At 36.7% G+C, this 15,286-nt stretch overlaps 1 protein-coding gene across 1 annotated transcript in view; it reads left to right on the forward strand.

Annotated features, from left to right (window-relative positions):
- Window positions 1-9: 9 nt before the first annotated feature.
- Window positions 10-15,286, forward strand: part of DOK6 (docking protein 6) — a 546,111-nt gene continuing 530,834 nt past the window's right edge. The window contains exon 1 of the mRNA XM_008067862.2: window positions 10-203. Within this exon, the coding sequence (XP_008066053.1) occupies window positions 138-203 (66 nt within the window). The 5' untranslated portion in view covers window positions 10-137. The remainder of the gene's footprint in view (window positions 204-15,286) is intronic.

Below are 15,286 nucleotides of genomic sequence, written 5' to 3' on the forward strand. Positions count from 1 at the left end.
GAGGACCGGGCGGCGGCGCTGCTGCGGGCGGCGGCTGGCTGGATGCGAGACCTGCGCGGACCCGGCGGCGGCGGCGGCCGGCGGCTCTCGACGCCGGAAAGCGCCTCGCGGAGCGCACGAGCCCGATCGCGCTGGCCATGGCCTCCAACTTTAACGACATAGTCAAGCAGGGCTACGTGAAAATCCGCAGCAGGAAGCTGGGGGTGAGTTGCTCGCTCGGCTTTCTCCTCCTCTGCCGGCGCTCCGCCGCTGCTTTGGCCCGGCTGGCTGGCTGCTGGGGGGCGGGGGGGAGTTGCTTGGAGGGGCCAGGGAGAGGTGACCCGTGCGGGGACAGGGCAGACAGGGACCCGGCCCTCCCGCAGACAGCCCGCTTGTTGCTCGGCTGGGCTGGGGTCGCGCCTGACCGTGGGGCTCTGCAGGCGGAGCTGGGGACCCGGGAGCGCCTCGGTCCCCATCCTCAAGCGCGCGGAGCCCTTTTTGACCACACAGAAGTCCGGGAGACGAAAGGGATTGTCAGTTCCAAAGATGAATGTCCCTCGGAGGGGACTGATTTACAGTGCCATCCACGGTGGTGTGTTCTCAAAAGTGTGAGCCTGTCGGGTGGAACTGCTGTGTGTGCAGACGCTCGTGTGTGTGTGTGCGTGTGTGTGTGTGTGTGTGTGTGTGTGTGTGTGTGTGTTTAGAATCACCATTTTCTGGTGCCCCCTTCCCAGGCTCATTTGGAAATTCTCTTTGGATGCCCCACCAGCGCCGCGCGTCCCTGTCCGCTATTGCAAACGAGTTTATTGTACCGTTCACAGTCGCCCACCGGCAGTCTCCTTCGCCCTGTTTGTGTCCCCCGACACGTGTGCCCGCGCCCGTGTACAGGCAGAGATGTGACACGAGAGTCCGCGGCAGCAAAGTTTATGGAGACGTTTTCCTACTTTCTTCTTGAGAGATGCTCTGCCTGATTTGGGAGGGAAACAGTGTAGACCCCAGGGTTCAAAACTTCTTTAGTGACCAGACCAGGAGGTAAGAGGGACGCACTGACTGCGAATGGGGACTTGGAGTGCGCGCTGGAGGGACGGGAGAGGAGGGACTGGCTCCTGGGCGCAGGGCGGCCCACTTCGGACATAAGGGGTGGACAGAACGACAGGGAGAAGGTCGCTGGGGAACCAGCGATGTCCGGTGGCCGCTCAGACCGAACAGTTCAGAAGAGGGAAGGGAAACTCCATCTGGGGGAAAAAGTGCTTGTTTTCTGGATTCTCTGGTTGGGTCTCCACCTCATCATCCTCAAAGTTCCAATCCTAAGACGCTCCGGCATCCTGGGGCAAAGCGGCCTTGAGCTAGAACATTCCCTGCTTTCCCTACTGAATGAATAAATATTCCAACTTGGAGAAGGGCTCCAAAGGAGGGGAGAACTTCGCTGATTTCCCCACAAAAAGAAAACAAAAGAAAAGCAGCGCTAATGTTGAACAGAGGCATAATAGAATCCCCCAAAGAGGGAAGATCCCCAGGCACCCAGAGGTCGCTTTGTGGGGAGTTAGCGGAGGCGGGTGTTGGAGACCGGAAGGATGGAAAGGCAGACTTGCCTTCTTGTGCTGCTTCTGCTGGGTTCGCATTAAAGGTGCAGACTGTATCCCAAGGACACAGGGGGCCCATTCTGGAACTTGAGCAGATCCGTCGTAGGCTGGGCGCCTGGAAGAGCGAGTGCGAAGCTGGGTGACCACACGCGCCCCCTTTCCCTCCAGGTTGGAGCCCTCATGCGCTGCGGTGCTCCCCACTTGGGTAAGGGAGCAGGCGCTGGGTTCAGACCTCAGCAAGGTTTCACCTGCTTTTCTTGGATGGAAGCAAGCGCCTCCTTCTTTTCCTGGGAGATAAGGACGGACCCACGGGAAAAGCTGCGGTTGTCCAGCAGGCCGGTTGTGACTCGCAGTCGGGACGCAGTGCTCAAATCTGTCACCCGCACAGCTGTCCGCAAAGAAAGGAGACAGAGACGCGGAGCTGGAGCTGGAGGGGAAAATCGTCTTAACTTGACCTTTGAAGCCTTTTGCTCCCTGACGGTGGGCTTGCTCATTCTTGTCGACCTTCTGTCCTCTTGAAATGTAGTTGTGCCTGACACTTCAGACTGTATGAACTAATGAATGGATTAAACCTTCAGGCGAAATGTGAATCTGCTTTCACGGACAGTGTGCACGTGAAAATAGACCGAGTATCCCCTTCCTTGGCCCTGGAGTTTACAGGATTCCTCCCTCATCCAAGCTTTCCAGGATATCATACAATAAAAACTGACATGCAGCCTAATTATAAGCTAGGAGCCAAGCAAAGAGCATTGAATGTTTGGGGGGGTAGCTATAGCCTTAATAGCCTTTGAAATATCATTTTAAAACACCATTTCCGCCTAACTATGTGTACAGATGTACATTTACTCCTACATTTCCAAAGCCTCTTTATCTACCTTCAGTGCTTAGCGGTTTGCCTTTGTAAAGTGCACCTTCATAGAAACAATAAAAGCGTGTCTATATACAAATGTGAACTTCAAAGTTTTGTTGAAACAGTTTAGCTTAATTTTAATATTAAATCAGAATATTAAATTCACCTTGACTATTTTGTAGAATATCATTTATATTTAAAAGAAACCTTTAGAGACTTTTCTATTTAGAATATTTCTAATATTCAGAAGAGTGAATTCAAATGACAGAATATCACACAGATGATTCTGTGAAGCTTGTTGAGTCCTGCAGAATAGTAAAACTCTAAGCAAGTACTGTGTGCCTTAAAAAGTCATACCTCAAATCATACAATTGGAATTGGGATTGTGCAAACATTAATATTTTCTTTGTACAATTAATAATACATAGTCCTAATTGTATGGACTCAAACTTTTCTAAATAAAATATTATTTTTTAACTCTAGACACATGGTGTTTCTTAGATAATTTACTTGCAAAGTTAAATTTTAAAATATGAATAATTCCGATTGATAATTCCATTTATAGATATTTGATTTATTATGGAGAGGACTCATGGTTTCAAAAACCAAATGCTGCAGTATTCGAATGGAAAAAACAAAGACTGGGTATGAGACCAGTTGCATCAGAGATAATTACTGACATGAAATATAGTTTATGATGAAATGCTGTATGGTACCCTTTACTCTTCACAGATTACTGTTTGGTGTAATTCCGAATGAGGGCAAGAAGGTATTTCTTGCTGTCTAGGCAGTGAGCCAACCCTTGCAGAAGTGTTTCTCAGTTTAAATGTTCAAAAGGGCTCTTGTCCTCTGTCTCACTAGGGAATACTATCAACCTGTTGGATACAGGTCCTCAGCCCACTGCTTAGGCAAAGCAGTGTGTTAAATAAATTTTGAGTGTCTGCTTTGAAATTTGTCTTGACTAATTAATCTGTTCTTCTTCCATTTAGGAAAATAATTTTGTGAAATAAATAGAATCATTTGTGTAAATTTGACTTTTGTTTTTTAAAAATGTTTATTCAGTCATTACATTTATATAGGTGTTTAGGATGTTAAAGGTATAATGACATGACTTCTAAAATGTCATTCATTTAAATGATGTATTAAATTTTAGTTAAAATATATTAGTGTTTCCATGAATATATTGTTTTCCTTTTGCAAGATTTAGATTTTGTCTAGTTCTTCTACTCATCTTATCTGTTACATGATTGGTATTATAATAAAGGTACCATTGTGGCCAATTTTTTTTACTGACACTATTAAAAACAACAACAACAAAAGCATATTGGTCAACAGTGTGTAACCCTTAGCCTTGATTGCCTATTTTATTTTGATTCCTAATGGGTTATGTTTAGTAAGCAATGCATATATTGCAAAATGTCCAATTTGTTCTTGCTTTGCAGCCAAACTAAAGACTCAATCACCAAAAACATTAATAACGCGATACCTGTCTTATTCACTGTATAAATCTATCAAAATTAAGTGCAGCATTCTGGAGTGATATCTTTGTCATCACAGTTATCATCATGAACATCATTGTAGAAATTCAAGACTACTATAATTTGTTTAATTCTAGACTCAGGCCTCATATCATTGTTTTCAAGGAATTCCATTGAAGTACATCAATGTGCAAATTCACAGACACTTTGTGAATGTGAATCATATAGGCAAAATAGTGTGTTATACAGACTTTTCCTTTTTATTTAGCAAAATTGGTATTAGTATGTGTGGGTGCTAGAAAAATGTCTCAGGATAGGGTGGCGTGTGTGTGTTTTCATTTACACACACATTAAACAAATTATCAAAATATCTTAGAATGCCTACTCTATCAGTCAACCTACACTGGTCTGTTTGTATGTATGTATGTGTGTATTAAAGTCATATTGAATTAAGCCAGGATTATTTACAATAAATAATGCCTTCATTATAACAATTGATAGTACATTGGGCCAGTAATAGTCACTTTACTCCAACCTGACTGTAGAGGATGCAGGGAAACGTGAAGGAACACATTTGGAGTGTTGATGAGCACTAACATTAGGAGTCTAACACCTATTCGGAATTTTACTTTTTGTATATTTCCCATTTGTTTTAACAACTTATTGTGGATTGACCTCCCTTTTGCCCTTTCTCCCTCTTCAATTAAAACCTCATGACACCTCCATTCCTGGCTTAATGATTATTGATCTCTTTTCTGTAAACGTTGTGAGTTTTCCTTTCCTTTTATAAACAGCTTTCCTCTGCTCAAAATAGGTGGAGGAAAGTAGGTGTTCATGAGAGATGTTTATGAAAATTTACCCTTTTATAGAAGCTCCCTCATAATAAATGTAAATGGGTGCATGTGCAATTTAATAGGTGTTTTTTTTGTTTTGTTTTTTGTCCATTGGAGCACTTCAACATTTCTTTAGTCTCTCAAATCTCTAGAAAATATTTTGTGAAGAGAGATTATATTTGGTACTGCATTCATTACCAATTTGCCAATTATATGCAGTAAATATATTTAAGATAAAATGTATAGATAACTTAATAATTCTGGCCATTCAGAAGTTCAAAATAAATTTCAGGATCATTACTTCATATGTGAATTCCCAATCTAAGAATTTTAGATACAGAAGTTGTGATAAGTGTGTTTAAATTTTTGTTCATTCTAGAATATTATGAATTCTGTGCATTGCTTTCTGAAATATATCTGTGATATTCATGTTTATTTATCACTCATGTCTTTCTCACTAAATAGGGATTCGAAATGTAAGGAAGTTTCAATTTTTTAACTATTTTATTCTAGATTTTCATTCATGGTAACTATTATATATATTCTGAATACTGTGTTCAGTTGCCACTTATTTCTGTATCTGTTTATATGCCTGAAAACATTGCTGGTTCTTAGAATTTTAGAGTAGAAAAAGATCTCATAGATCTTTTCTCCAATTCCTGTATAACACTTTATTTGCGACTATGTGTTTATATGTATGACATTTCAGGTATACATAAAATCTCTACTATCTACATTGTTTATTTCTTTTTCCCATTTGAGAAAATTCCTTCTATGTGTATATGAACATCCCAAATGTTATTCGAATTGTAAAAATTAAAGCCAAAACCCAAGAAAATAAAAGCAATCCTAATATCTAGAAGAAGCTGATAAATCAGGGGTGAGATGGAAAGATTCACGTCTGAGTTTTTATCTTGAGAAATTTACAGATGGCTACTGGCAAAGTGAACTTTAAAGATGGCATTTCTTTACTTTGATATAAAAGGTTGTACACAGTCCTTAGATAAATCTTTCAAGTGACTAAAATTAATAAATTGTGAGCAGGGTAGTCATGCAGTGGTCAGATATCTCTGTGAGATATACATTCCAATTTCCTTAAATAGCTTTGACATAAATGTGTATTTGACATGTGTCATCTTTTTGAAGTGTTTTTATTAGTAAGCTTTGTCCTGTTTGGATGATAAGCCATGTAGACACTACTGAGAAGGAATATCAAGTGTATGTATCTTTAGCTGCTTCTATTTATATCAACTTCATTTTATAAACTCAAGAAGATAAAAGGTAAAGAATACAAATAAAATAAAAATTACATGTATTCTCACTATTTACAGAAAACCTCTAGGTAGGTCTCACACATTTTGAAGTGCTTATTTTAAGAAAAATACAATTTCTATCAAAATGAGATAACAAAATTAAAAGGGAGCATACTGTATTTAGCCTCAGATTTATTAGTTTTGCCTTACTTTACTCACAGAATTTTCTTTTTTCTTCAAGCCCTTATAACTTGGTCTTCAGATCCCACAAATTCTAGTTAGAGGACATTTTTATTAGCTTTCTGCATAAACTCTTGTTAGTTTTGTTTTAAGATACAAAGCAGGATTATCCTGAGTAATTTATTTTTATATTGTATCACTATTGCTCAATGTGAATATTGCACTTGTCAGTCAAATAAGAAATTATATTTTGTTAGAAGTAGAGAAAATAAAGACAAAAGTATTTTTTTCTTGGTGTTTGAAATTATTGGTGATGGTTGTAATCTTTGTGATTGAGCAAGATATTTTTGTCTGCTGTTTTACTGAAACTATTGCCCCCCCCCCCCAAAAAAAAGCTTGGTTAATTTTTTGGCTTAACCATAAAATTACCGAGAGCACAAACACATTGATTCTTATTTTAATTTGACACTTCACAAACTGTTGCTTCATAATCATATTGCAGTCTGTGTGTACTCGGTATTTCACAGCTTGAAAAGACTTTTCATATATCTTATACAATTCTCCCAGTAGAATTTTGACAGCATATTCACTTTTTATCCCCATTTTACATATAAACTAGAATCCAAAAGATGTAAAATGAATCATCCACAGTTATAGAGACACACATTAGGTTTGCATGTTTGTGTATACTCTAATCTAGGTGTATCACTTCAAGTTCAGTTCAGTATTCACTAAGCAACAGCTATTATTTTGCAGTAACCATAGATAAGTAGCAACACAGTGATGTGCACCCTTCAAAGTAAATGGGTTTCCTTTATTTGTTAACTTGGTGTAAAGCTGATATGGTCATTCACTGTACTCACTGTTAAGTTATTTAGGTTGCAGATAAAAATGCCTATTTAAACCGGGCTTGGTGGCTCAGCCTGTAATCCCGTGCCTTTGGGAGGCTGAGGTGAGTGGATTGCCTGAGCCGGCGGGTTCGAGACCCGCCTGGGCAGCGAGACCTCATCTCTACAATAAATCAAAAAATCAGCCGGGCGTGGTAGCGCGCGCCTGTAATTCCGGCTACTCGGAAGGCTGAGGCAGAAGGATCGCCGGAGCCCAGCAAGTCGAGGCTGCGGTGGCCGGGAGCGGACACTGCACTCCAGTCTGGGCGACGGAGTGAAACTCCAACTAAAAAAAAAAAAAAAATGCCTAGTTAGTGAAAAAATTATGCTACAATAATGATAAACTATACAGATATCTGTCCAGGCCACTCTGAATGGACAGTTTCATTTTCATTGACAACAACCCCAAACTCTATTTATGGAAAAGGGTCTTTTATTTAGGGTGGTCATATAAAAGATTATGTTTAAATGAACTTGATGAAAATTGAATTCATTTAAAGAAAAGCATAAGTGAAAACAAAAACTGTATAGATTTACTGGAATGTGGCAAAATCAAAAGGTGGTATGTAGTGATATAGTCATGCAGCAAATTGTATGACAGTGTCACCCAAGTGCTGGGTATTGATAGTACTCATCTACACCATAGTCTCTCCCTGAAAGGCTGGGTCATGTTGTCTGTTTCGTTGTTATCTTGCTTGCTGCTAGAAAGGGACAGAAATCAAAACCGATGTAGTTAAATGATGATCCTTTTTAAAAAAATTCTCTTGTTTCAAAAACTTGTATATATGCACTCTCTTACTCATTTGTGTAAAAATATATATGATTTATTGCATGCATAGTGATTTTTCTCCTCATGATTTTTTAGTTGTAAATACAAAATTTCTTTTATCCAACCAATCTTATCCTTTAAAATGTGTGTATGTGTATGTATGTATGTATACACATATACATACATGATGTTATATATTAAATATAATATACCTATATTAATATGTACACATTAAGTAGAATATGTATATATTTCCAAAGAGTGTGTTAATACCCATAGACACAGAATTTTTATTTTTCCTTACTAAATAGTAGCATCCCCGCATCAGAAGAAGAAAATGTTTATAAAAAAGTATTTATAGAAAACAAGGAAAGTTTATAAGTTGTTGCATGCCCATATTTCTCATTATTTGGAAAAATATATGTGATACTTGTCTAACATGGAAAAAACAGTGTATATATATATATGGTATTTATATTTTTACATATATATATGGTATTTAAAACTATAACTTTGAAAGGCAATCAGTGCATTTTATATTTATTTATGTTTACATATCTCTGATATTTTTTAAAACCACATATCATGCAAGAATAAGAATAAAAAGCATACTTTTAAATTATTTGAACTCACTTTGAAAAATACACCCTTTTGTTTAACTTAGTAGCAACTAGGAATACATTTTCCTGGTGCTTTAAGGACCCTGGGGCAATGCTGTTGAAAGTATCCATGTAATTTTTCTGATGCTTTTATAGACTTCTTTCCACTTTGCTATGTATTAACTAAGTAATGTATTAGCAAAGTACTGTATTAGCTATGTAAGTCTTTCAAAGTACATCTAGTGCCAAATTATGATATTGACTTTAACTAGAAGCTACCAGATTTATGTGCAAATATGAAATGTACTACTCTATAAATTAAAAACAGGACAACTATTTAGAATTCTGAAGGATATTGGATATTGTACACACATTCTGTTGCTTCCTGGTACTCTACATAATTATCTACATTACTTAACTCTTTATTTTAGAAAAAAAATCATTCTCAACTATGGCTACATATCGGAGTCACCTGCAGAGCTTATTACTTTTGCTTGGACTTTCCTCATTGAATTGGTCTGGCTAGAATTCATAATGGTTATGATTTTAACATTCCCTCAAGTGTTTTTAATGTAATACCTGAGTTTATAACCATTTCCACACTATGAGGTTTTTTTTTTAGAAAATAGAGAAAATGTGTAGCATGTTAGATTCCTCTAAACTACTAACTATACTGTTAATACTAAAATGTTTGAAATTTAAAGTTAATTGTCTATTAAATCAGGCAAGTAGCACCAATTTCCTGACAGTCTTCAATGTTTTATAATATGAAAGAATACAAAACAAAATTTATCTCAGATAGAGAAATTCACTTGTAAACATTGTGATGATATAAGTAAAATTTTTCCAAGGACTGTATCATGCTTCCTGTCAGGTCTTTTGATGCCTGGCTGATACTTCTACCAGCTATGTGGCTACTTTTTTTTTTTTAATAACTTGTGTGTTTAAATCTAAGTAATTAGAAACCCACGTGTTTAAATTGTACTTGATTTAAGACTCATTAAGTTCTGAATGATGTGATAATGGTTTTCCCATTTAGAGATTCGGTGCCTCAGACTATGTTTTTTTAAATCAGAAGATCAGAGTCAATTTTATATTTTTCAGTTTTGTGTGCATGGCTGTGTAACACAGTAGCTACAGTGCAGCAGCTTGTTCCTGATAAGTAAGATGTTTATGTTCTTTCTTTTGTTCTTTGATTCCTAGTTGAGGAGATAGGGCATAGATGGATGAGTTGGGGAGAAAGAGGATTGAGGTAATAGCAAGAACATACCTTTTGAGTCCATATGGGTAATATGCACCTTGGTGATTTTCAGACAATGTGACCACCATGCTGAGAAATCATGAGTAAAGAACGCTTTGTTAAAAGCTCCATGCACAAGAAATTGCTTATCCAGATAATAATATGTGTCTGGTGGGTGTGAAGTTATGAAATAAAGACCCAGGATAAGGATACTTATAGTGTTCTAAGAATTTATGAAGTTGCTGATGCATTTTCCAAAAGAGTTAAATGTTCATTCTCAAATGAACAAGATCCCTCAGGCAAGGGTGCAGAATAGATATAGTGAAATAGGACTACTGGCGAGGAGACCAACTAGAAGTGAGTTTTAGTATCTTGGAAAGTACTGGGTGATTCTAAGGGCTAGCCAGGATTGAGAAATATTGTCACAAAAGTAATGTTTTTCTAGCTCTGGGAATAAATAAGTCTTCTACCTACTATTGTTTGCGCTGAAAAATCAGGGGACTGTCATATTTGCCTTTTGAAAATGATTAGTCATTTTTCCTCTGGCTGCTTTTAACATCTTTTTTATCTTTGACTGTCAGGAGTTTTGTTTCAATATGTATTAATGTAGTTTTTATTCACTTCATCTTTCTTGAGGCTTATAGAGCTTCTTGATTCTATAGCTTGATTTTATTCTTAGTTTTGAAATATTATCCACCATTACATCTTCAAGTATTAATTCTGTCCATTCTTTCTCTTCTTTTTTTACTCATATATAAGTAAGAAGAGATACGGGAGGCAACTTCTACCATACCTTCTTGTGTCTGTATGCTTTTTCTCTCCTTTTTTTGTCTTTCGAATTTTCAGGATGAGTATTTTTCTAACACTTCTTTCAGTTCACTAATTTTCTATTCAGCTGTGAATAATATATTGCTAGAACTATTCATTCCTGTCAATTTTCATTATTTTATTTCAAGTCTAGAATTATCTATTGGAATTTTTGAAATTTCTTGTGAGAATAAATTATCAATTATGTATCTGGTAGTCATCAGCACCTTTAAATAGATGAATTTCCACTCTGTGCAGCATTTCTGATCATCAACATGTGGGCTGCCTTTGAATTACCTAGTGCACCATTAACAGAATGGAACTTTCTCACTGGTTGAATGTTATGATTTCTTTGTGTGGTGCTAGAGATCATGTGATTTTCCAGAACCCCACTGATAGCCAAAATAGTTGGCTATAGCTCCTTCCTCGCTGTAGTCCCTTTCCATGTGGTTATTTGACTTAGAATATTTTCAAAGCAATTTAGAATAGAAATAGGGTTTGTGATAATGCATAAAAATGAAGATATTTGAATACAGGACTAACCACAACTGTTACATGTAGCATGTGTGTCTAACCTGCTTTTGTGTGAAAATGCAGGGGGACAAAATGAGACAATAAGAAGTAATAAGCCTGCTTAAGCATTTGACTTAATGAAGAGAACCTCTTAAAGCAATGGTTTTTAACCATGGATACATATCACAATCACAGGAGAAGGGTCTTGAGGGTTTTTTTTCTCTCCCGTTTGTTTATTGTAACAAATAGCAACTGCGAGACCCACTTCCAGAGATTCTAATTTAATAGCTCTCTGGGCAAGAGACTTATTTGTGTTTGGTTTGGTTTTAATCTCCCCAAGTGATTCTAGAATAAATGAAGTACTTTTCACCAGAATAATGTTCAAAGCAAGTTGTTTATCACCCATATATTACCATGGAACCCTAGTGAGCTAGGAGAAAAAGATTAACCTATGTCTCCATAAGTAACAAAACAAATTAACAATATGAATGGCTGTATTAGCCAATTGTCATTTATTTTTTCACCCATAACTTTAGTCTCTCCTTGTATTTGCTGAGTATGCCCATATTTTGGGTAGTGAAAGTAGCAAATGATGTCTTGCATTATAGAAGATGAAATACTAGAAATGTGTGTCTCTATTGTAACTAAAGCATGAGAACATGAACTAGGTTTTACAAATTACATGAATCAAAGATAGACTTTCAGTTAGTGACAGAAAAGGCAACTCAGTGGAGGAATCGGCACGGGGAAGACAGAGAAATCTTTTCTATCGGTTCAATTTACTGATACAAAAGCAGAAACAATGCAAATTGCTGCTCCTATTGACTAAAGACAATATTCTCATAAAGCCACTTTAATGATTTTAGAGGTACTTTTATGGTTTTCAGAGCGCTTTTATGGTTGCTTAGTCTTTTGCCTAGTTCTCCAGTTCTCTTCCTATTTGAAATAATGAAAATGTATTAATTTTTTTCCTATCAAAATCAGCCACTGGCAGCTTCTGTTGCTTGAAAGTAATACATATAATTGAGAAAACGGTATTATTGGAAGCGACTCAATTAAATTTTAAAATATCTTAAAATAATTAATGTTTTAGAGTAGTGAATATTAAATCGTTGTCCTTAACAATACACAGACAGTAGAATCCGTTTTCTCTTATAGTCACTTCTAGTTTGAACATTAGAGCATCATTAGTAAATTCTTCTGTTCATTCATCGAGAATTGTAGGAGTTCTGATGGAAGGATACATTAAGATCACATAATTAAGAAAATGTTCATTTAAATATGGACCCACACGTAACAGATTTTTGGCAAAGGTGCAAAAATAGCTCAATAAAGAGGAATATCTTTTCAAATGTAACTGGAGCAATTGGGCTACCATAGGAAAACAAAGTGAATCTTCGCATAAACTTCACATTTTGCAACTCAAAATAGATCACAGACTTAAATGTAAAATATAAAATGGTGAAACTTTTAGAAGAAAAACCTAGGACTAGGCAAAGAGTTCTTAGACCTGACACTAAAAGCATGATCCATGAGAGGAAAAACTGGCAGATTTATCTGTCTAAATAAAAACTTTTTTTCCTGAGAATAACCCTGTTAAGAGAACGAAAAGGCAAAGTATCAGCTGGGAAAAAATAACTACAAATTACACAGCTCTGACATAGAACTAATATAAAAAACTCTCAAAACTACAGTAAAATTAAAATACACACACTCATGTTTCAGTTAGAAAAATGTGCAATAAATGATTAGACATTTTACCAAATAAGTTATATTGATAGCAAATAAGCACGTGAACAGATGTTTAACATTATTAGCCCTTAAAGAAGATACAAATTAACACCACCATGAACTATCACTTACACACCTACTGAAAATACTAAAACAAACAACAACAAAAAATTAACAATGACAACACAAGATGCTGATCAGAATGCACAAAAGCTGGATCACTCACACATTACTGGTAGGGATGTAAAATGGTTTAGACACTCTGGAAAACAATTTAGCAGCTTTTTAACAACCTAAATATGCAACTACCATAAGTACTGACAATCACACTCCTGGACCTTTATTCTAGAGAAATGAATACTTGTATTCACACAAAAACCTATACATGAAACGAATACTTTTGTCCATGCAAAAACCTATACATGAATTTTTTTTTTTTTTTTTTTTGAGTTGGAGTCTCACTGTGTCTCCCAGACTGGAGTGCAGTGGACGCTGCAGCCTCGACCTGCTGGGCTCCAGTGATTCTTTCACTCAACCTTCCAAGTAGCTGGAACTACAGGCACGCACTACCATGCCTGGCTAATTTTTTATTTTTTTTAAATTTATTGTAGAGGTGAGGTCTCGCCAAGTTGCCCAGGCAGGTCTCGAACCCACAGGCTCGGGCAATCCACTCACCTCAGCCTCCCAAAGTGCGGGATTACAGGCTGAGCCACCGAGCCCGGCTTACACGAATGTTAATAGCTAGTTTATTTGTGCTAGCAGTTTTATTTATTTGAAAGTAAACAGAATGTTCATCATTGGGTGAATAGTTCAACCAAACCATGAAATATTACTCAGCAGTAACAAAGGATCAAACTATTGCTACATATAGTAATAATGAATCTCAAGAGAATTATGGTGAGTATAAGTACATGAGCCCTCAAAAGTTATATACTGTGTGATTCCACTTATCCAACATTCTTGAAGTAATACAATTACAGTGATTAAAGAACAGATTAGTAGTAGCCAAAGGTTTTGGACAGGAGCCAGGGAGTGAAGTTTGTAGATGAGGTAGAAGGAATAGTATAAAAGCACAAGACTGGGGTTTCCTATTGGTGATGGAAATGTTGTATATCTTGATTCTGTTAATGTCAGTATTTTGGTTATGAAATGGGGCTCCAGTTTTATAAGAAGTTACCATAGGGAAAATTGGATAAAGCATATGCATGATCATCCTGTATTATTTCTTACAACTGCATGTGTAACTATAATTATTTTAAATATAACAAAATGTATAAAAATCCAGCCCCATTTTACAAACATAACCAACAATCTGTTAGGGCATAGCTATAGTGGCAGTAATGTAGAAAAATTGAAAGAGTATAGTGTTTTAGAATCAGTCAGCCAGGATTTAACTAATAACTCCTGTCAAGTTTGAATTGTGTGATCTACAGTAAGTTTCAAATACCTCCAAATTTCACTTTTCATAATTATAAAATTGGAATAAGAATTCCAACCTCATTGTTTTTGCCAACATTGAATATCATAATAATTTGCAAGATCTAAAACAGTGATTGGTCTATGAGCTCAAAATCCTTGAAAAGTAGAGTTGATAGGCAGATACTGCCACAAGCCTCCTGAGACAACCCTTTGAAAAGAAACATATATGTTGGCAGCCCTTCTGAAGCGGGTTTCCATGTGATAAGAAAGCCTAATGCCCCAAGACTTCCTATATATGTCATAAATTAACTTCCCTCCAGTATGGAAAATGGTAGTAGCTGTCCAATCCTTGTGAATTGAGGAAAATAATTACTCCAGTCCTTTTTTGTAAGTCTTAATTCTCTCATGAAACTCAGGTTGAGGAAGGCTGTGTTTTGATCAACAGATTGTCAATGTCCACACATCATCAAGAACGTAGATAAAGGAGAAGGGTGCCATTTTGTGATGGTTTGAATGTGAGGTCCCTGCCTTCCAATATGGCTTTTAAATAATTATTACTATTATAAAGATAGGCACCAAATATTTATTTCACCAAAGTTTTACATCAGCAACTAAACTCAAAGTCTGGTATAGTGAATTCATATGGATGGTCACATTGATATACTATGTAATTTTTTAGGTTACTTAAAAAAAGTACAAGAGTGCATTATTTCATTTTTAGCACTAAAGGTCAAAGTATTCATGAGGCAAACTCTAGTTTTGGAAAAAAATATTTTAAAAAACAAAGCAATAAGCAATATTTTTAGAGTCACAGAAGACAGGGTGAAAATATTTGCTTCAACTGTATAAATTATATATTAAATCTCAAGGTTACTAAATGTGGAAAAGATTAATTTAAGAGTAACACAATTTTTAGAGACTTGGGATTGGCTATATATTCATATAAAAATTTCCAGTGAATATACTCTTCATTTACTGAGCCTATCATGTGGTTAGTTTAATTAACACATAATTAGATGTGATTAATTAAGCACATTTCACAGTGCCCTCTGCTATAGCTACTCCATTTCTTCTGCTTTCCAGATGTCTAGACAAGTTTTTCCAAAGGAAGGGAAGGGAAAGAAGGAGAGGAGAGGGGAGATAGAGGAAGAGAGGGGAAGGGAGG

Source organism: Carlito syrichta, unplaced genomic scaffold (assembly GCF_000164805.1).
Source record: "Carlito syrichta isolate Samal-C Ts95f unplaced genomic scaffold, Tarsius_syrichta-2.0.1 Scaffold309798, whole genome shotgun sequence".
NCBI classification, from domain to species: Eukaryota; Metazoa; Chordata; class Mammalia; order Primates; family Tarsiidae; genus Carlito; species Carlito syrichta.